Source organism: Enhydra lutris, unplaced genomic scaffold (assembly GCF_002288905.1).
Source record: "Enhydra lutris kenyoni isolate GAN:26980312 unplaced genomic scaffold, ASM228890v2 scaffoldscaffold20, whole genome shotgun sequence".
Taxonomy (NCBI): domain Eukaryota; kingdom Metazoa; phylum Chordata; class Mammalia; order Carnivora; family Mustelidae; genus Enhydra; species Enhydra lutris.
Window position 1 is genome coordinate 18,463,069 of NW_019154104.1, and position 23,429 is coordinate 18,486,497.

Below are 23,429 nucleotides of genomic sequence, written 5' to 3' on the forward strand. Positions count from 1 at the left end.
TCTTTCATAAAAGTAACGCCTTTTCTATCCTTTATCCTGTTCTTATAATGGTAAAAGTTGCTATTTGTAGACATTTTCCAGAAGGTTATGACTATAATTGGGAATTTTTAATAAGAGGCCCTCTCCAGTGGGGAAGACAAGGAAAGATGTTTTCATTTGGCCTTCACACCTAACTCCACCCATCCCCCAAGTCCCTCGCCCACTCCTGTTAGTTCTGTTCACAGACCCTCCGCCTGAGCACTCCCTCCCCCCCCACCAAATCTAAAAGGAAAGTAGGCAGCAGCCTTGGAAAGAGTTACTTCATCCAGTTGGCTAATGGGTCACATATTCCATGGGAAAGGATCCAGGTATGGAAAAGACAGGATGGTGAGGCCTTGTGTGTAAGGAGAGAGAGAAGAGTATTAACTACATGGTTTGTAGGTCTGAGTAAAAGGTGATAAAATTCCAGTTTTTGGAGTGAAATGGGAATATTTTCCCATTATGTCCACATGTTGCCAGCTCCCCTGGTGCCTGCTGGCATCTTCCCAGGCTTCTGTCTGGCACCTTCACCAAATACCTCAAAGAATCAGACTCATTCCAAAGCTTCACTGAGGGGGAGGAGGGAGGCAAAGGGTCCTGCCAAGTACTTTGATCTATGCAGGGGGTCTCTAGGGATTCAGTCCAGGGAGAAGTGGGAGGGAGAAGGAAAGCCTGCCAAACACATTCTCTAAAGACTTGTCACCCTCTATGAGACTCCATCCAGGGAAGAGTTAGGGCACCGGGTTCTCAGCCCCACCAAGGAAAGTTTAACTTTTCTATTCCTTATGATGTTGGTTTCAAAATAACAAATCACTAGAGCAAAAGTGCATTCCAAAAGAAAAACGTCCCAGATGAGCTGGAAATAGATCCTATTCCTTTTGACTCATGTCTAAGAAAATAAAAAGCAAACTTGTACCACAGTTGACTTTCAATAGCAATTCCATTTGGCAGCGAAAACCCAAACCCAAACGAGTGCCGTCTATGAGAGTCAAACAACACTGGAGCTCCTGGCACGGAGCTGAAGGAAAAGCTGTCAGACAGGAGCCTTCACGCCAAGGTCGGAACAGAAACAAGAAAAGAGAGATCCAAGCCATATGACCAGGGCCTTCTGTCACAAGAGACTCAGGGGCAAAAGGCCTCCAGAGGGATTGACCCAGGGCCAGGTAACAGGACTTGTAGCCTAGGCCTCAGGCTGGAGTAGCTCCTGTACCAGAACGAGGCCCAGTAAGGTCCGGCCATCAGTAGTCACCGAACAGTTTTCAGTCCAGACTGAATTTAAGGATTTTTCGATGTGAAAGACCTCTCAGAAAGTTAGTTTGTGCACATGTAGGAAATAGCTCGGACCACATAAAAAGAAAATTGGGGAATTTGAAAACAGAGTACTTGACCACACACACACACATATCTACCTCCCCTTCTTCCCTTCCAGAGTCCCACTGGAAGGACAGAGAAGATATTTTTAAAAGAACGAAATGATAACAAAGTTAGAAAACATTTAAAGGAGCCAGTAAGAGACCAAAAGTTGAAGGAAACCCTCAAAGACAGAAAGCAGATGGGATCAGGTTGAGAAAACAGAGCAAAGGAAGCAAAATACCAGAGGTGAGAATGATCTTCTCAAGGAGCCTCTGAGAAGCTCCAAGCTGGCAGGAAACAAACATGAGGAGCAGGAATGGGCCAAGGAACGAAAATCAGATAATTAATTCTTAATTAATTCAGGGGGCTTCCTCCAACACCCAGAGCTTTGCCCTCAGGATAAAACCTAATGATAATACTCTGAGGAGGACATCTTGTGTGGGCAGAGGGATTTGACAGACAAGTGGAATTTGAGGCCGCTCTATCCCTACAACAGACACAGAGAGGAAAAGACAGGAAAGATAGTGCTGCCCAGAAGGGAAATCACCAGAATCTTCCTCTGTAATTCACAGTTAGGCCTGTTCTGTTTTGGCAGGGGGAGGCAGGAAGAAGCATGCTCCTCACTCACACCCACCTGAGGCACGGCCTGTCAGTCAACACCGTTTGTCCTTGCACCAAAATGAGTTCGCCTTCTGTCCAGGGAGAAACTTTGCAGGGAATCAGTCCTAAACAAGAGTACCCAAAACCCGAGCCAGCTGTCTGTTTCAGTCAGTCTAGTCTTTAGTTCATAAATACACCCAAGGTCACTGACACTGAGAAAACCCAACAGCAGGGGGTAAAAAAAAGACAATCCCGAGAAAACTCACGAAACAAAAGAGAACTTTCAAAAAACTTTCAACTGATATCCTCACTAAGGCCAGTAGACGAACCGCACCCATTAAGCAACAACAGGCTTTTTTTAATTAAAAAAAAAAAAAAAAAAAGATAAACAGAAAGTAAGGATTCCTATAAAATATGATAGCCAACAGAGAAATATAGTAGATAAAATGAATACTAAAATGGATAAAGTCCAAACTGGTGATCCAGAAAGATCAATATGGGGAAAACAGAATTTAATACCAGAGGAAAGTTGACATAAAGGAAAGACCCAGGATGCCTCAAAAATGAGGTCTAGAAGCAGAAACAAAGGCAAAAAAAAAAAGGATAATTTTCCCTAAACCAAAGAAAAACACTAGTTTCCAGACTAAAAGGGCTGACCAAATGTCCAGGAGTAAAAATGAGGAAAGACCCAGAGTGAAATACTGGTTCAATTTCAGGATTCCAGGGGTGTCTGGCTGGCTCAGTGGGAGAAGCATGTGACTCCTGGTCTTGGGATCATGAGTTCAAGCCCCACGTTGGGTGTAGAGATTACTTAAACAAATAAAACTTAGAAAATTTTTTTCAGAATTCCAATGCTGTGAGGTTACTATTGAGTTTAATTCTTTTTACTCAACTTATAGGTAAAGCAGAGAAATGGAATCACAGTTACTGAAGATAGTATAATTGTATAAACTTTCAAAATATAAAAACAATAAAGAACAGGAATGTGGAAGGGAGGGCAGGAGGTTATGTGAATACAATACACATCAAACTGGGACTTAACAAACACAACGTAAAGCCAAGAAAAGAAACATAAAATCAACTCCATTAGGTTATAAACTACTGTTAAAAGTCTTCTAGGAAGTGAGCCTGGGGGTGAGATTTTACTTTATTTATTCTGTATTTGTTCAACTTACAAACCACTTTTAAGGATTTTGTAAAGAATCAAGATACTGACAAGTTTTGAAAAAAAGAAGAGGATGAGGAGGAGGGAGGGAGATGCAGAAACAGCATCAAGGATGCCATACCAAACCGAGGTTAATTTCCTCAATGATCTTGAGGGCAGGAACCCACAATTCTCACACTAAGAAACTAAATGTATATGCTACCAATTAAGGCTTGGTACTGAGGAATTAATATGACAATATGCTTCAAGTAGAAAAGGAACCTCTTTTCTGCTTACACCAAAGGCTTCTCTTCCCTAACATCTGATCAACTGACTTTTTAGCCACAGAGTAACTGCTGGAACAGGAAGAGGTTACTGCTGGTAAGGCAACCAGTAGCCAACTCATAATCCACCCTCGACTCACACGTCTGAATGCAGATTTCAGAAGGGAGCACCTACTCTTCATTGAAAAAAAAAAATCATATTGGTAGCTAAGACAAAGGGTGAAACAAGAAAAAACTAGTAAGAAGACAGGGTAAGGGGGCGCCTGGCTGGCTTGGCCGGTGAAGCATGTGACTCCTGATCTTGGGATCATGAGTTCAAGCCCAACATGGGGTGTAAAACTTACTTAAAAAAAAAAAAAAAAAAAAAGAAGAAGAAGAAGAAGAAGAAAGAAATAGAAGAGGAAGAAGAGAGGGTGCCACCTGTTGCATACTTACATTGTTGATCAGGTAGACGCCCCGCCCCCTAGAAGAGGCCACTGGTTTTACTATCCAAGGTCCCCGGTCCTTTGAATATGAATCTGCTCAAAATATTGGGAGATTAAAAGAGGGACAGAGAGAAACAGAGAGAAAGAAAGGACAAGAGTTTATTATTTTAAATTTCAACAATGGTTTATCCACTCAGACACCCAAAGAAGTTTCCGTATTTCTAAGTGGAGGGCGGCCAGGCTAAAATACCTGTATTTTTGAACTGGCTTCAAACATTAACACAAAAACAGAGAGGGGAAGGAAAGGAGGAAGGAGGAGGCAGCAAAACTACACATTACTTCCACCATTTCCCCTCCTTCTTGAATGAGAGGATGAAAACAAAGTAAGGCAGCTCTCTCATACTGGTCTATGACTATCACGAATGGCCTACGGGAATCTGAGGTTCTCGCCTCCGTCAACCGAAGGACCTCCGGAGGCTCCCACTGCAGACAGTGCCACTGGGGGTCAAACACTAGATCACCTGAAATGATAGCATTCCTTAAGTGATTTCTCTTAGCTTGGATGAAAAAAATCACTGTCAGTCAAACTGTGTGCAAGTGGCGCAAGAGGACAATAATTTACAAGTGATCGAAAGGTGCCCTTTACTTTTTTTTGTACAATACAGTGATTCAACATCTATATACATAATGAAACAGCACAATGAGCATAGTTACCATCTGTCCCCACAGACAGTTACTACGATACTGACTGCCTTCCCTACGCTGTACTTTTCAAGTCCGTGACTCATTTATTTCATAACCGGAAGCTTGTACCTCTTAATCCCCTTCACCCGTTTCACCCTTCCCCCCCCCCCCGCCCACTGCCTCCCCTCTGACAACCACCAGCGTGTTCTCCATATTGAGGAGTCCTCTCATTTTTGTTTATCTATTTGTCTTGTTTTTTAATATTCCACATATAAGTGAAATCATACAGTGTTTGTCTTTCTCTGACGTATTTCACTCAGTGTAATACCGTCTAGGTCCACCCATGTTGTCATGAATGGCAAGATTTCATTCTTTTTATGGCTGAGTCATATTCCATTGTGTGTATATACCACACCTTTATCCATCGTCTATCAATGGACAGTGAGGTTGCTTCCAGAATTTGGCTGTTGTAAATAATGTAGCAATAAGCACAGAACTTTTTGAATTAGTGTTTTCATCTTCTTCCTGTAAATACCGAGAGCTGGAATTGCTGGGTCATATGCTATTCCTATTTTGTATTTTTTCAAGAGCCTCCACACTGTTTTCCATAGTGGCTGCACCAATTTACTTTCCCACCAACAGTACACAAGGGGCTCCCTTTTCTCTACAACCTCGCCAATACTTGTCATTTCCTGTCTTTTTGATACTAGACATTCTGCCAGGTGTGAGGCGACACCTCGTTGGGGTTCGGATTTGCGTTTCCCTGAGGAGTGATGCGGAGCCCCCTTCCACATGTCTGTTCTTGATTTAACCCTCTCCTGTCTCCTCTGGGAACCCATTCCCTTGTTCATATCTTCAAGCTCACTCTCCTCTCTGGGGTGCTTCTTCTCTTTTTCTCTAATAATCACCTCTTCTTCCATCCCTGCAACTTCCAGGATCTATTACCTTTGGCCAGAACTCAACTCTGGCTTTACAGCTGCCTGCAAATCACCCCGTGGAAACCTGTAGGCCTCTCAAATCCGTACCCGGACCCAAATTTCACACTCTTCATGCCTTTTAATAGCTCTTCCTTTACAGTCCTGGTTACGCTCCCTGGTGAAAGACCTGCTGAGGCTCCTGGCTTCTCACAGTCACCCCTCTGCAGCCATCTTTGGCCCTTGCCTCACTACTCACAGCCAGTTGGTTCACTTTACCACTCTTTCCGCTCCCTCTCTTCTACTCCAGCTACCTAGCTCAATCCAACTACGCTTCTTGTCTGGATTACCATCGTAACCTCCAAGTCATCACCGTGTTCTTCCCCTCGCGCCCTCCGATTCATTTCACAGTTATTTTTCTAAAGGCTAATCTGTTTGTGCCCCTTTCCTTCTCGAAACTCTCCTAGTGCCCACACTCAAGTGAGCTGCAGAGGGACAGGAACGCAAGAGTCATGGAGAAAATGGAAATTTCTGGGTTACAATATGCTAAGGGGACACGACATCAAAGGAAGAGAAGAACTTAAGACAGACTTCGTGAAGAAGAGGAACGTCTCTTTGAAAGAGGAAGTGGTACAGTAGGTGGGTTTCTCCCCTAAGACGTAACCTTAGCAACACAACTAACCTAACAGTGTTGGATCCTTTCCCCACCGCCAAATGAATTTTAGCATAGAGGTCATAGATTCTAGACAACTGGTAAAGAATCACTGGCATCCTGGCAAGACTGAAACCAAGAAGACCCTTCTACTATCACATTGTCCCTGTTCCCCTTTTCCACAAACACAGTGAGTCCCTGCTGTGGTGTTTGGTGATGATGTCAGTAAGTGATTTGTTTGGGGGACTGAGGAACACCATTTGCCTATAGTAACTGCCCTGGGGCTAAGCGTGGTGGCTTTGAGTTATGGCTATATTAATTCCACGTGTTCTGCTGACCTTTTAAATTCATTTTTGTTAAAAAGTAGCATGCACACAAGTTTGAATAATACACTAAAGAAGCAATCCTACTAAAAGACAGGTCATGCTTGAACTGACGGAGGAACCCTAAGTCTATCCAGTCATCTGAAGGAACACCCCCACCCCCCCCAACCTGCCTCCAAAGGGTGAAGAGAAAAATAAGAAATAGCAGAGAGAGGACAAAGGGAATTTTCATCTCAGATTCCTGTAGACTTCAACAGGGAATTATTGTAGAAGTTAACAGGAGGAGTTCACATCTGGGTCATGCTGCTAACACATTAACTGAAGTATTTTTATGCTATCATGTTGGTCTTATTGCATAATTTTTTACCTTTACTACATAACAATATATCTCAACATAACTCGAAATAAGGAGTAATACTGAACATTTATTAAGCACCTATTGGGTACCATTCCAAGTGCCTTCCATGTATTAACCTACTTAAACATCGCAACAATACTATGAGGTCAGTACTAGTAATAATCCCATTTTGCAGAGGAGGCAGCTAAGACACAGTGTTTTAAGTAACGTGGCTAAAGTCACATAACAAAAATTCTTAACTGTAAGTTTTCAGCTTTGCATCCACTGTCATTTTGAACTTAATTCATTTAATTACTAGTCTCTTCTGAGCCATTTCAGAGCCTTCTGCGGGCAAACACTGAACATATCTAATGTTAATGGTCCCCGCTTGAACAGGGAGTGCTATCAGAGAAATGGCCTCACTGACGTGAAGCGGGAGATCCCAATGACGGAAATCCCAGAGGACGAACACCCCGCACTGGGCAACCAGACCAGACTGTTATGTCCGACAGGTTAAGAAAATCACAAGTCAGGAAGTCTAGCGAGAACTTTCTCTTCCTCTCTCTGTGCTTCCTAAGACAGGCGTAGTCTCTCTCCTGGATGTACTGAGAAGAAAGGGATCTATGTGTCTGTCTTTAGACCCTTCTCACAGAAGAGGCCTCTCTCACTGGTGGTACTGGGAAATTGACATGTGTACACACAGCCCCGCGTCTTCAAGCAGTAAGGCCTGGTGGTGAAGAACACGGTCTCTGAAGCCGAACCACAGAGTCTGAACCACCGTTTGCAAACTACACAACTTACGGAAAGCTCCTGACCTCTCAGTACATTTGTCTCTTCATCTGTAAAACTGGGAAAAACAACGGTACCTACCTCAGAGTAGAAATGCCACTCAGAAGAGGGCCTAATAGAAACGAGATGTTCATTCCATTAGCTTTTATTATTGTTACTTTTCAGACTCTCACAATAGACCTGCCTCCCACCTTCTCTGTGCTCACGCCTCTTCCATGCACCAGGCCTCCTGACTCAGGCTCTGTCCCCAGAGAGGAAAGTCTGAAATAGCCCATTTCGTCTACTTGGACCTGAGGAAGATAGCTGACTTCAAGACAAAAGGAATTAGAAGGCCCCATTGAGACTGGGAAGCAAGCCACATGCTCCTAGCGAGCTTTACAGGCAAGAAAGTGGACATTTAGATCCCTATTGGACTAACACCTGTCAGGGTACTCCAACCAGAATGTGACTAACGGGTACCTCTAAACCCTCACACTAAACAATGTGTGATACTTGTATCTCGTAAGTCATATAAGTCGAGAAATCAAGGTGATGGGAATATTCCTTAAATGGCAAGAAAAAGCAGACAACAAAAAGGAAGCATATATAGTTCAAAGGCAGAAGTATATACACCCTTCCATAGGCACTGACTCTTGCTGGTGAAGAAATGCTCTGTACCAGAGAGGGGCACAGGTGTGACACCCATGTATCCTTCTAGAAATGAGAGCAACAAGCTTACTAAAAATAAACATACAGGGACACAACCACAACGAAAATGGTTTTAAAGTCATCCCTCCAGCTGTTTTACTAAAGAAACACACTGTTTTAAGGATTTGAAAAGCCCTAAGTAGTTACTAACTCAAGGTGGCCCTTGGAGTAAGTCTGCCCCGAGCTCAGTTGCGGGGGTGAGGTGGCGGGGGAGGAAAGGGGCATTCGCAGCCAAGCACTTACTACAGAATTCCGCATACTCAGCTGGCAAAAGGAAGGTCTGAGGGAGGATGTGAAAAGCCTTAAATCCGTGTGTGTGCTGCATTCGAATGATGTTTTTGTAGAGTCGGTCTTTCCGGGTTAGTTCATAGGACCTAAAAATCATAAAAGTTTTCCATTTCAGTAAAGTCTGACTCCGAGGCCTTCCTGTGTTACCACATAGTACAGAGTTCATAGTTCAGAGCTGGAACGGGTACCGAGGACAGTATTACATGAGATCAACCACTCTGTCAACCCCAAAGATGAGTTTGAACAAACATATACAATTATTTAATCACTACCACGAATGGTTCTAGCATCCCAAGAAGTTACCTCCGGTCTCTTTGGAGCGAATCCTTCCAATCCCCTTCTGCCACTGGTAAGTATTCATCTGTTTCCTGTCCCTTAGTTTTGCCTCTTCCAGAAGGTCAAGTTCATGGAATCATATATATGTGTCCTTTTGAGACTGGCTCCTTTCCCTGAGACTGACAACAACTGAAATTCATCCCTGCTGTTGCCTGCATAAGGATCTCACTCCTTTTTAGGGCTCAGGAGTAATCTATTGCTCAGAAAGACTGCAGTTTCCTTATTCATTTGCTAGTAGATGGACATGTAAGCTCTTTTCAGTTTTTGAAGATTATGAATAAAATCACTAAAAGCATTACGCACAGACTTTTGTAAGAATGTAAGTTTTTGTATGGACATAAGTTCCAATCTCTCCAGGAATGAGACTGCCAAGTTCAGTAAAATTGTTTAGTAAATTCTAATTAGTTATCTATTGTTGCATTATAAATTATTGCCACAACATTATAGCTCAAAACAATGATAAACATTTTCTATGGGTTTCTGTGGGTTAGGAGCGTTGGGGTAGCAGGCCTGGGTAGTTCTATCCAAGGGTCTCTCATGAGGCTACAGTCAAGACACTGACCAGAGCTGCGGTCATAAGGCTCGACTGGGACTGAAGGACCCACTTGACAAATAGCTCTCTCGCCTGGGGCTGGTCATTGACAAGAAGCCTCAGTCCCTTCCCATGTGAATTCTTCTGTAAGGCTGACCGAGTGTCTTTGTGACATGACAGCTGGTTTCTCCCAGATCAGGTGATTCAAGAGGGAAAGGGAACAAGGAAGAAGCTGCAATGTCTTTAATGACAGCCTCAGGAGCAACAGGCTCTGCCATATTCTATCCATTAGAAGGCACAAAGGCTGGCTTACACCCAAGAACAGAGAAATTAAGCTCAAGTTTTTGAAGGCCATGTCAAGGAATTTGTGGACATGTTTTAGAACTAACACATGTATGAGTATACATTTAACTTTCTAAGCAACTATGACCCAAAGTGGCTCTACCGTTTTGCATTTCCCACTGGCAAAGTTTCCGCCTTCCATTGCACTGAGTCCTGACCGGCACTTGGTGTTGTCTGTTTTTTCTGTTTTGTTTTCAGCCATTCTAACAGGTAGGCAGTAGTACCTCAAGTGGTTTTAATTCCAATAGTGACTACTGATGTGGAACGTCCTTTCACATCTATCTTCTTCAGTGAAGCATCTGTTCAAATATCTTTAGCCCATTTTACAAAAAGGAGGGCTGTTTATTATTGAGTTTTGAGAGTTCACTATACACTATGGATACAAATTCCTTATCAGATACGTGTTCTGCAAATATCTTCTCCCAGTCTTTGGCTTATCTTTGCATTTTCTTAACAATGTCTTTTAAAGAGCAGACATTTTAAATCTGGAGGAAATCCAATTTATCCATGTCTTTCTCCTATGGACTGTGCATTTACTGTTATGTCTAAGAAATCTTTATGATTTAAATCCAAGCACATGAAGATTTTCTCCTATGTTTTCTTCTAGAATTTTTTTACAGTTTTAGAATCAGATTTAAATCTGATTCTTTTTGCCAAGTGGGTCTTATGAGTATAAAATCTGTTCTAAAACAGAATTCAAATATAAAGAAGCAAAAAAGACTGTTTTAAGCAAAAAAGATTGTTTCTAAGTTTGACTTTTGATAAATATATTCAAATTTTCAAGGTCCACAAACCAAATACATCAAATAAATTCTAGCTTCATTAGCAGCCTGTGACTATTCACTACTAAAAATAATTATGAAACATTTTAGGAACACTACATGTTGTATGTTCACTGAATCACAATTCTTTAGTAGTAGAAAAAAAAAATCTAGATTTCCCAAATAATGAAAAAATACTAGTACCCCAACTAACAAGTTCTAAACCCAAAGCATTCTGGAAATTTTTACAAAGATATCTAGAGGATTTGACCTTCTGAGAAACATGGCCTGGGCAAAGGTTGGCATACTTGAAAATAGTACCATTCAGGAAAATAAAAGATATGGCTACCTTACCCATATTTAACAGCAATAATGGTCCAACCTTTGCTATAACTACACGGAACTTGCATCATCATTAGTAAAACAAGAATCAAGGGTCTGATATGTTTCTCCTACATAGCGTCCAAGATAGACCTTAATTTTAAACTACAGTGGGCCTACTGGAGTAAAGTCTCAGATCACTACTTTAAGAATCCCACTGATGGGTGCCTGGGTGGCTCAGTTGGCTGGGCAGCTGCCTTCAGCTCAGGTCATGATCCTGGAGTCCTGGGATCGGGTCCCGTGTCGGGCTCCCAGCTCCTTAGGGAGTCTGCTTCTCCCTCTGACCTTCTCCCTTCTCATGTTCTCTCTCACTGTCTCTCTCACATAAAAAAAAATCTTAAAAAAAAAAAAAAAAAAAAGAATCCCACTGACAACTTATTTTACATCCTTAGAAGATGGATATGTAAAAGATAAAATGTTAAAGAAAAGCAGGAAATGACCCCTATAAACTTCAGGCAGCAAATGCCACCTATCAGCGAGTACGTTCTGGAGTTCTACAGCAGCTACTTCAGTTGGCCTCAGCTGGACTCATGAGCTCCACTACTGGCTTCCAGTCACGGTTTTTTCTACTAATTAAAAACCATCTAAGAATCTTTGCTGTAACCACTAAAAACTTACCGTGCCTCTTCCTCCGTTCTAATTTTTCACTATGATTTCTAAAATTCAAAGGTAGCTTTGACAAGTCTAGGTATCACAAACCCACTGTCCTCTTCATAAATGCAGAGAAGAGGTCCTTAAATTTCAGATAAGAATCACCTAGGAAGTGAATTACTAAATTCTGTAATTAGTGAATTACTAAATCACCTAGAAAGTGAATTACTAAAATTACCATTCCTGGGCCCCAGCTCTCACAATTCTGGAATAAAGCCAAGGATTCTGCATTTTATACACGTGTCCCAGGTGATTTTGATACAGATGGTCCACACTATAATACTGATTTAGTCTAGAATAGTAATTCCTAAAACTTCCCAGATATAGATCACCCTAGTGCTTTTTAAATATATAGCTTTCTAGGTATATATTTACCTGGGAAGAGTAAGCACATAGAAGGCATTTATTTATTTATTTATTTAATTCTGTTCAGTTAGCCAACATATAGTACATCATTAGTCTTTGATGTAGAGATCAATGATTCATTCACTGTGTATAACACCCAATGCTAGTCACAACACGTGGCCTCCTTGATATTCATCACCCAGCAGAAGGTACTTTTTAAATATAAACCTTCCCTGGATATGGTGAGTCCCCGAATCTGCAATGGGATCTATGATTATATATTTTTGTGTGTGTGTGATTGTCTATTTTTAAAAAGGATCCTTAGTGAGGTTTATCATCAGTTAGAAATAATGAGGAGAGGACAAGGAAAAGGAATGCATTTCCTATAAATGCCCAATCCTAGTGGTCTCCAAATCCTTCTGCTTAATGCCCCCTATACAAATTTTGGGAAACTATGTATCCTTTAGTTGACATCTAAGATTCTTCATCAAAAACTTAAATAGGGGTATCTGGGAAGCTCAGTCAGTTAATCATCTGCCTTCAGCTCAGGTCATGATTCCAGGGTCCTGGGACCAAGTCCCACACTGAGCTCCTCCCTCTCCCTCTGCCCCTTCCCCAGCTTGTGCACTCTCTTGCTCATTCTCTCTTTCAAATAAATAAAATCTTAAAAAAAAAAAAAAAACTTAAATTGTCCCAAATGAGCCAATGAATGATAAATATTATTTTAAAATAAAACCCTAATACTACCCTTTTCAGTATATTCAAGGGAACCTAAATAACATCAGGATTCAACAGCTACCATACCTTTTAAAAATATTATCAAAGAGAAAGCTCTTTTCTGTCAGTACATTTTTCACTTTTTAAAATACACTTCTTACTGGAGGTAATATATGCAGAAAAGTCTACAAATCACAAATGCAAAGCATGATGAATTTTGGTCACCTGTGTGAGCACCCCCAGAAGCCTCCTTCATCCTCCCACCCAGGAATTATCCCCCAATCACCCTTGCTTTTAATTCTTCTATGCCATTTCCCCCAGAGAATGGCTTAGCCTCACAGAATATATTTAATGCTTGCAGATCTTTTATATCATAGCATACCTTCTCTACAATAAAATATGCATGTGAATATGCATTATTTTCAAATTCCCTGTAATCATTCGGCTACAAACCTCTTACACTAAATTGACTCTCTCTGCAACTACTGTAGTACACGATTCATCAAAACACCATAAATATTATAAATTTTGATTAAAATGCATATTATACCAATGTTTGGGTCTCCATTTTGATAATTATACCACAGTTGTAACTGATGTTAATGTTGGAAGAACAAGGTAAAGCATACTGAGTAACTATATTTTTGCAACTTCTCTAGAAGTCTAAAATTACTTAAAAAGTTAAAAACTGTATAAGAAAGAGTTGACAATAATATTAGAAACATTTTAGTGCTCGAATTCCTCTTGCATATGAGTTCAAGCCTTTGGATTGAAAACATGAGAAACAGAGCAGCAGAAGCCACAAAGGACATTGCATTTAGATAATGGATTATATATTTTTTATTATTAAAGATTTTGTTTATTTATTTGACAGAGAGAGAGGGATCACCAGTAGGCAGAGAGGCAGGCAGAGAGAGAGGAGGAAGCAGGCTCCCTGCTGAGCAGAGAGCCCAATGCGGGGCTTGATCACAGGACCCCGTGATCATGACCCGAGCTGAAGGCAGAGGCTTTAACACACTGAGCTACCCAGGTGCCCCCAGATAATGGATTATTAATGTGCTCGAACATGCAAGAATAATACATTCAAGAAGTACTCAAGAGAAGATAGGATTGAATTTATGAATACTGACTGAGCCTAAACTAAGATAGAATTCTAATATACCAACGGGAGTATTTCAGAAACTATTGAAATAAATAATACACTGCTCACATGAATTTGGAATGCAGACTCTAATGTGGGCTATTTCAAGGACTCTTTCAATGCCTATTTAAAACAGATGCATCTGATTGACTTCAATCATCCAGTCACACATTTAGAATACCAAATCCACATCTTCCAGACAATGAGGAAGAAAATAAAGTTTGAATTACTCTCTGCGAATGAAGCTGAGACATCAAATAAAACTAGAACTTGTTATGAAGACTCAAAACACACATTTATCCCAGATGATGAAGAAACTATTTGACACTGGCCAGGTACTTAGACACAGTGACGAGATATAAGACAACAGAATTGAGGGGCGCCTGGGTGGCTCAGTGGGTTAAAGCCTCTGCCTTTGGCTCAGGTCATGATCCCAGGGTCCTGGGATCAAGCCCCGCATCGGGCTCTCTGCTCAGCAGGGAGCCTGCTTCCTCCTCTCTCTCTGCCTGTCTCTCTGCCTACTTGTGATCTTTGTCTGTCAAATAAGTAAATAAAATCTTAAAAAAAAAAAAAAAGACAACAGAATTGAAAAATCAAGAAAGAAATTTCATGAGATAAAAATGAGAAAAGCCTATGAAGGTAACTGAAAATGAAACCTGTTAGCATAAGTACGTAAGAATATTTTGTAGGACATAAGTCCTGGAAATAATATAAAACATAACTACTGACCAAATTAAAAAATTTGTAGTGGATTTCCGTCTCTTCATTAAATGAGATTTGTTTCCTTCTTCTCTGCGTCTATCTCTCCATGGTTGAGTATGACTGCCAGAATTAGGTAGGGTCTCAGCATCAGTTTATTTATTTATTTATTTTTTAAGATTTGATTTATTTGACAGACAGAGATCACAAGTAGGCAGAGAGGCAGGCAGAGAGAGAGGAGGAAGCAGGCTCCCCGCTGAGCAGAGAGCCCGATGCGGGGCTCGATCCCAGGACCCTGGAATCATGACCTGAGCTGAAGGCAGAGGATTTCACCCACTGAGCCACCCAGGCGCCCCTTTAGCAACCGTTTTATTCCTATTTTCTTTTTCGTGGATGAAAACACTAAGAAACTCTGGTCACGAAAACAGTAGCTAAGACTTCTACAATGTTTACTATGTGACAGGCATGCACTGTTTTAAACATCTTAGATCCTAATAGGTTAAATCCTAACGACAGTTATACAAAGTCTGTCTTTAGCAACATCTTTTTACCAATGAGGAAAGTGATGTTCAGAGAAAGAGAGGTCATGTTTGGTGGTCACTCAGCAGAGCTGGGATCTAGGCCCAGGTAACTGATTACAGAGCTCTTGCTTCTGGCCACCAGGCAGCATTGCCTCCCTAGGCTGCCATTAACAATATGATTGGAAGGAGTTTTCTACAGCAATGACATTCAATTCTCTGAACTCCTCCCTAGTTCTGTGTCAGAAAGTCACAAGATGATCTATCATTAAAAATTCAAATTAATGGTCTACCAGCTAACAACCTATGTCCTCCTTTAGTTCCATTAAAAGTAAGGAAATGGAAATCACCATCGTGATGGTTTCTGTTGCTTGGTCATTTGTCCTTGTCAGAATTGAATTCAACATCATGTTTTTTTGTACTTTTGTTTAGAATCCTGAAAACTGTCTGCACCCAAGGACAATGTTTGCACCATATGAAGATTCTAAGGGGGCCACTGTTAATAAAGGGGAAAACAGTAACACTGGAAAAACGAGGTAAGAAGGGAGAACCCATCCATATGAAGGGCTCTCAAGCTGCACAATTTTAGGAAAGAGAACCTATGGAATTTACAATCCAGAAACAGTTTCCTTCAGAACCATCCATGTCTACATAGTCCAATACATGCTTATGGATGTGAACACCTCAGTTTGATCTGCAGACTGCTGCCCTATATCACAGACTTCTTTTTTTAAGGACATTAATTATCTCTGCTGGCTACACGCCCAATGTCAGGCACCTTTAAATGGAGCAAAGTAGCTACAAGAGCATTACCTGGGAAAGTGATTAACCTTTTGTGCTTCAGAGAGTGTGCGAAGTAAGAAGGGCTTCAGGTGAGATCCCGTCCACATTAGGTTATAGTCAGTGCTGCTTGGGTGAACCTGAGAGCAGATAAAAAGATAAAGAAAACATCAGAGATAGCCTCTCTCCAGAAAGAGAGACGGCAAGAAAGGCCATAGAGATTTCTCACCTACAGAGCACAGTGGGTACCCAGTTAGTATATAAGCCTAATAAAATAAAAGCTGAATATAAAGAACACGGGGACGATCAAGTTTAAAGAATGGGATAGTTGGGCAAATCTCAAATGCAGAAAGTAGAAAAAATGAATCCTTCTAAAGAAGTCTGTTACGTCTCTTAACATTTTTGCATATCAGAGTATGAGAAGAGGGCTCAACCCCACAACTCCCTTCTCAGGGTGTCCTCATATCCCTGCAGATGATGGATATAAAGTACTGATCAGAACTAAAACCTTGTGGTGACAAACCAACTTAGACTATCAGCCATCCATTCATTAATTCCTAAGAATTCATTTGTCAATTATGTACTTGATGCCTATGATGGGATATGTACCATGTTAGGCCCTGGAGATAAAACAACAGGACAGGATATGAACTAGTAACAGAACTTCCTCAAATACTCTATTTCAAACCTCAACCTAAGGTAAGGGGCTAGCAACTAGACTTTTATCAATTTATCGAAATATCTACAGGGTAAGACTATCCAACATTTTTGTCTGTCCCTTTGATATAGATATCCCAATTTTCCCAATTTTGGGGGGGAATAACATACTACTTAGTTTCAAAAGACTGCCAGTCACACTACCCTCCCCCCTTACAAGGTGTAGATCCATGACCCAAGCTGGACCAGCCATATTATCTCCAGAATGTGATTCTTCAGGGAAGAAGAGCTCAAGGACAGTGAAAGGAGTTGAGTCACTTCTGTAGCAGTGCCTTGAGGAGACAGTCCTGATTCCTATTTCCAGATCCCCAGGATTTGTCCTAGGCTCTCTCCTTCCAAAGGCCCGCCTTCTCAACCCTTCCTCTGATTCTGCTACCTATGCTGTATATACCTTACCCACAAATCCTTTTTGGTTTAAGTTAGGCAAACTCTGTTTCTGTTGCTTGCAATCAAAGCACCTTAATTAGGTATCAGCGGATTCCTTAGGGGCAAGTCTGTCTCTACCCCAACCCAAAAAATCATAGCAAAATGTTTGGGCTTTTGTTTGTTTGTTTAAAAAAGAGAAAGAGGAGAGAGAGAGAGAGAGAGGAATCTTGTGAAAATGTTTTCCATGTATGTCAAGAGAAACTGACAAAGCCACTCGGAAATCCAGTGTGGTCCCATAAACCTTCCAGAGCTGCCCTCTTAACCAGTAGTCAGGGGGCTAGGATTTTCAGCTTTGGAGCAGATCAGGTGAGATAGTAAAAATGAACTTACTTCATGAAATCCATGGGCTGTCAGAATGCTGCGTACCAGGCGACTATCTGTTCGCACAATTTTGTAAGACAAATGATAACGTTCTAAGAAAAACAGAGTCAAATTCAGTAACCAGAAAGTTAATTGTAGAGACAAAACTAAACTGTGTGACTTAATTCTTAATTATACTCAAGAATATATACTGCTCCCCTCATGCTACGATGAGCGGGCTGCAGATCATTTTGGACTAAGGGTTCTTAACGTAAGTTTCACGGGGGGTTATAACATCTTCGTTTCTACTGCTAGTCTACATTTAACACGACCTGCAGTTATGAATGTAGGCACAAAACAGAGCAGTGGTAGCAAACTCCTGTGACCCTGCCTCCTACATATACTAGGTGTTTTAATATTATTTTACAGTTGTTACGGTTATCTCACAATATCACTTCTCACAGTATTTAGAAGTTACGGTTAATGAACAGACCTTCCGCAAGATCATGTTATTTAATGCACAAATAAAAATGCATATATGTCACAAATTTAGCTTCTAAGAAATATTTTGGTAATTCCATGTCAATACAATTGATTCTGTTTATAATCCTATAGATTTCATTATACACTTAAAACACATTATTCTGACAACAGACCCACCGGCTTCCCCACCCCTTACACATTTGGTCCACTGCAGAAAAAGGCTAAGAACCCCTGCTCTGGACAGCCCTGTGTGTGCAGTGATGCTGCTTACCAGTGTATCTTAGGCCAGAGATTGTAAACTGGTGATCCAATCTACAGATAGAGTTTGTTAATTTCTCCCTGTGTGTTAATTTCTCAATAAAACTGAATTACCAACCTTTTGAAACTAGAGGGATTTGTGTAAAAATCTAGATTTCTGGGCCCGTCTTGAAAACCCTGGCATTCCTGGGCTAGCTCTCTTTGCCAGGACAAGAGTCAACAGGGAAACACCAGTGCTCTCTTCAGCACAGACTCCGGCACTCTAGTTCAGCACAGTCCCCGCCACAGTTTCCTGCCAGGCTCTACAAGCATAGTCACTGCTCCCTAAGACAAAAAAGTCTGTAATCATGTGAGGTTTCTACATATCCCCAAAGACTAACATTTATTCTGGCCCCTTAAAGGCAATCTTTCTATGCATCCCTACAAATTGAGAAAATTAGCCAAGAATTCTACAGAACAATTTTTTTTTTTAATGAGGTAATCTCTATGCCCAGTGTGGGGCTCAAACTCATGACCCTGAGAGTCACAGGCTCCACTGGCCAGAAACCCCATGTGCAGAACAACTTTTTTAAAGGACTACATATTGAACACTTTCTGAATGAGAATAATACAGAAACTTATGAACAGGCCTTAGAACAAAATTCAGCCTCTAGAAAGAGACACACACCTTTTCATGAATTTATGTGAAAATCTCCATAAATTCCTGCCGCTACTTGCCCAGCCCTGGCAGGAACACCACGCAAAGCAGACACCGGAAGAAAATAGAATGAAAAGGCCAGACACTCCATACTTCTCATTCTTGTGGCAAACTTCTAAAGCCCAGTTACAGGGTTTCCCCAGTGATTAATCACTATTAAGTTGCCTTTGCAATACTATCATAAGAAAAAGTTTAGAGTCCTCGGTGTTGGTTCCGGCGCAGAGTAGAAGGTAAGAAACAGTGCCCTGCTTAAGAGTTTGTCTTGTGACTCCAAGGTAGGGAGGGAAAGCACAAGACAGGCCTGAGATATCTTGTTCTGCCAAGAAAGAGGAAAAGTGCTCAAAAATGGATATGTCACAAGGATGCCAGTGGCCAAATTTAAGACAATTTCAACACAGATATGAATATGACAGAGATAGACTACAATTCCCTTACCAATGAGTCCACACTGATAAGAAGGTAAGAAGCCATCCTGGTTTTCTATCACTGCTAAAATAAACTAACACACTTGGCAGCTTAACCAATATGTCTGATATGACTGTCAACAAGGCAAGACTGGGGCTGCATTCTTTTCTATAGGCTCTGGATGGGTCCAGTTCTACTCCTTTTTCAGCTTTTATTTTTTTTTTTTTTTTTTTTTTTTTTTTTTTTTAATTTTATTTATTTATTTGACAGAGAGATCACAAGCAGGCAGAGAGGCAGGCAGAGAGAGAGGAGGAAGCAGGCTCCCCTAGAGAGCAGAGAGCCCGATGCGGGGCTCGATCCCAGGACTCTGAGATCATGACCTGAGCCGAAGGCAGCGGCTTAACCCACTGAGCCACCCAGGCGCCCCCCTTTTTCAGCTTTTAGAGGCTGCCCCTGATCCATGGCTTATAGTTTACTTCCTCTATTTTCAAAGCCAGCAATGGCAGGTCTAGTCCTTCTCATATAGCATCTAGCCTCCTACTTTTTTTTTTTTTAAGATCTTATTTATTTGACAGACAAAGAGAGAGAGAGCACGTGCGCACTAGCAGCAAGCAGAGGGAGAAGCAGACTCCCCACTGAGCAGGGAGCCCGAAGCGGGACTTGATCCCAGAATCCTGGGATCATGACCTGAGCCAAAGGCAGACGCTTAACTGATGAGCCACCCACTGAGGTGCCCTGCCTCCTCTTACTTAAAGGGCCCTTGTAATGAAGGTCAGCTGATTAGCAACCTTAATTCCACCTACAACCTCAATTTTCCATTGCCATGTCAGGTTCTGGGGACTAGAAGGTAGAGATCTTTGGAAGGACCTTTATTCTGCCTCCCATGGAAGGGAAAGCTCTTCTTTACAGAAAATCCAGCTAATAAACACAAAAGGAAAGAAATAGAAAATCAGCATTTCACAAAAACCATAAGAGGAAGTAGTTCAGACTAAAACCAATGGATACCCATGGGTGAGAGACTATTGGGAAAGAGGATATCCATGCATCTCAAAACATCACTCCAGAGAATGCTTGTAACAGAGAAGAAAGGCACCCTTCCAATGAGCCAACCTGGTGAACAATATCTCAACCAAATGATGAAATCTGCCATCACCAGTAATGCGGTACAATGACATCACATCCTTCCTAATGTGATACACTGAGGAGGACACAACTGCACTAAGTGATAGTCTTACAAAATTTTTAAACCTGAGTCTAAACACACAGAAACAATCAGACAAGCTCAAACTTAAGGACATCTGCAAAGCAGCTAGTTGGGAAATCTCTAAACATGTCAATGCCATGAAAAACACACACACACACACACACACACACGCCCCAAGTCTGGGGGGTTAGAAGAGAAATATGAAAACTAAATATAATCTTTGATTTAGTCCTGGATTCTGGAAAAATAATAACAGCTATAAAGATCAAAAGGGGGACAAAAGGGGTAATGCGCATAAGCACTGTATGCCAGAGTATTTCACCAATGGCGGATTTCCTGAGCGTCACCGTGGTACTGTGGTTATGCGCAGGGTGAGCCTGAGCTTAGGGACACACTGCTGAATAAGGCGTTAAGGTATGAAGTATCTAAACTAATTCTCAAATGGTTCAGAGAGAGACAAGAGATATGACAGAACATTACCAGGTGGTGAGCGCATGGCAAGAGTATACACACATTCAATGAATGTACTATCCTTACAGCTTGTGTAAGGGTTTTTAATCTTTTTAGAGTGAATGTTTAGAAAGTGAAAGGAAATCAGGACTCTTCATTATGATAACCGTGACCACTGACATCTCCATTTCTGCACATGCAAAAGCCAAAAGCATCATCCGTGCTGGAGACCAGAAGTGTACCTGATTCCACACCTGCTCAGCAATGCTCACCTCGCAGTGCCAGGCCATAGGGAAGGGAGTCACTAAGGCAAGCAGAAAATCAGAGAATGATTATCCGGAGACTGGGGAGGAAAGGGAGATGATAAGAGAAACAATACGTCTCTGGAGTGGAACTGCCAAGAGCTCAAATCCTGGCTCTACCACTTCCTGCCTGTAATCGTGAATAAGTTATTTCTCTATGGTCAATTTCCCCCCTTCTCAAATGGAGTTGATAATAAAGGTACTTACCTCATGGGGTAGGAGTAAGCACTGCATCAATGACGAAGCGTAAAACTTTTAGAACATTTGTTGCTATGTAGTAAAAATTTTTTTCTTTTTTTTAATTTAAATTAGCCAACATATCATACATCATTAGTCTCAGGTATAGTGTTCAATGATTCATCAGTTAGTTGCATGTAACACCCAGCGCTCATAGTAAACAATTTTTTTAAACAGTAAAAATCATTTTAAAAAAGTAAATATGTGGTAAAAGAGCCATAATATATAGTGTCATGCATAAATTATGCATTTTACATAGCAATTTTAAAAATAAAAATGCTATTAATACTTTTTCTCCTGCTCTTCCTAACATAGAAGAAAAATGCAATTATCACTGCACTCAATGACCCAAGCAAGCAGTGATCAACTACTTCTAATCCATACCAACTAGCTATAACCCAGCTCTGATACCCTGTGCATGTTTCAAAAGGGGAGTGCAAGAAAACCAGGGTGGAATGACATAAGGCAAGTGTGATTGCTGGGGATTTTAATGCACATTTATGTTCTGTGTCCAACAATGCTGATAACCAGTTATAAACTAGTGACCCAAAGGCCAAATCTAGCCTGCAGACATGGTTTGTTCATTCTTTGCGGTGTTTTAAATTTAAAACCAAATTAGTCACTAATCTTTTAAAATTGAAAGAATTCATATAAAAATCTCGATTTCTGGGCTTCACTTAAAAGACCTGGCAACCCTGGGCTCTGCCCTCACGGCAAGAGTTAAATGGAGGCTTTGCGACTATAAACTGAGCGGTCCCACTGCCCAAGATATAACCACCTTATCCGTATTTCCTTCCATATAAAAACAAGAAGCAAGGCATGGAACTGGTCTCGCTAGCAAACTGCCAAACATCTGCTATCTGAGCCTCCGGACACACACTGCATCGATTCCAGGAGACTACAGAATTTCCTCCTCTCCAACCACTCCCGTGTGCATCAGGAGGTGACCTAAAGCACCAGGACTCCTGGCAAATTCCAGGACTAGCAGCAGCAGGGTGAACTAAAACAAGGAACCAATAATCTGTCAGCACAGAAGCACCTAGGGAGTGATGAATGCCCTAAGAGGTCTGGACAAAAATAGCCTGGGAAACTAGAATGAAGATAAAACAGATTTTTCTTTTTTTTTTTTTTTTAACTTTTAGAATATAAAAATAACCCTTCTAATGGCAACAGAGTGTAGCTTTGCCTGTGTCAGAAAATGAGGTCTAGACCTGCACTGTTGAAGATGGTAGTCGAGAGCCACATATAATTACTGAGCACCTGGAAGGTAAGTAGTGTGCGGCGCCTGGGTGGCTCAGTCAGTTCAGAGTCTGACTCTTGACTTTGGCTCATATCATAATCTCAAGGTTGTCACATCAGCCTCACATGGGGCTCAGTACTGGGTGTGGAGCCTCCCTGAGATTTTTCCCTCTGTCCCTCCCTTGCTGCCTCCCTTTTTTTTTCTCTAAAAAAAAAAAAAGAAAAAAGTAGAAGAAGAAATATAACTAGTGTGACCAAGGAACTGAATTTTAAATTTTATTTAACTTTGTTAATTTAAATTTAAATGTGAAAACTGACATTTAATTCAGTTATTGGAAAACTTGTTTGGAACAACCTGAACATAAGAATTTACTTTTTCATCTTTAATGTTTATAAAGTCTAAATACTGATAAAAACTTCTGATGAAAATTTCGTACCACACTGAGATTGTATACTTACACTGTAAAATATACACTAGATGTCAAGTATCTTTTTTCTAAAAGATTTTATTTATTTATGTGAGAGAGACAGACAGCAAGAATGAGAGCGTGGGGGGAGAAGGGCAGAGGGAGAAGAGAAGCAGGCTCCCCACTGAGCAGGGAGCTCTGTGTGGGGCTCAATTCAGGATTCCGGAATCATGACCTGAGCCAAAGGCAGAAACTTAACTGACTGAACCAACCAGGAGCTCCTAAATGTCAAATATCTTAATGAATTTTTCTATACTGAGTAAATGTGGAAGTGACACTTTGGATTAAATAAAATATATTATTAATACTAATTTCACTTATTGCTCTTTTTTTCTTTTTAAAGATTTTATATATTTGTCAGACAGAGCACAAGCAAGGGGAGCGGAAGGCAGAGGGAGAAGCAGGCTTCCTGCTGAGCAAGGAGCCCGATGCAGAACTTGATACCAGGATCATGACCTGAGCTGAAGGTAGACGCTTAACCAACTGAGCCACCCAGGCACCCCTATTTCTCTTTACATTTTTTAATAAGGCCACTGGAAAACT

The 23,429-nt window shown here is 41.1% G+C and overlaps 1 protein-coding gene across 2 annotated transcripts in view; it reads right to left on the bottom strand.

Moving 5' to 3' along the window:
* Positions 1-23,429, bottom strand: part of LOC111148532 (tubulin tyrosine ligase like 5) — a 250,286-nt gene that overhangs the window by 214,042 nt on the left and 12,815 nt on the right. For both annotated transcript variants that reach the window (XM_022505162.1, XM_022505163.1), the window contains exons 4-7: positions 17,175-17,257; positions 15,735-15,841; positions 8,454-8,584; positions 3,835-3,917 (exon numbers count right to left, since the gene is read on the bottom strand). In XM_022505162.1, coding sequence (XP_022360870.1) covers positions 3,835-3,917; positions 8,454-8,584; positions 15,735-15,841; positions 17,175-17,257 — 404 coding nt within the window. The remainder of the gene's footprint in view (positions 1-3,834; positions 3,918-8,453; positions 8,585-15,734; positions 15,842-17,174; positions 17,258-23,429) is intronic.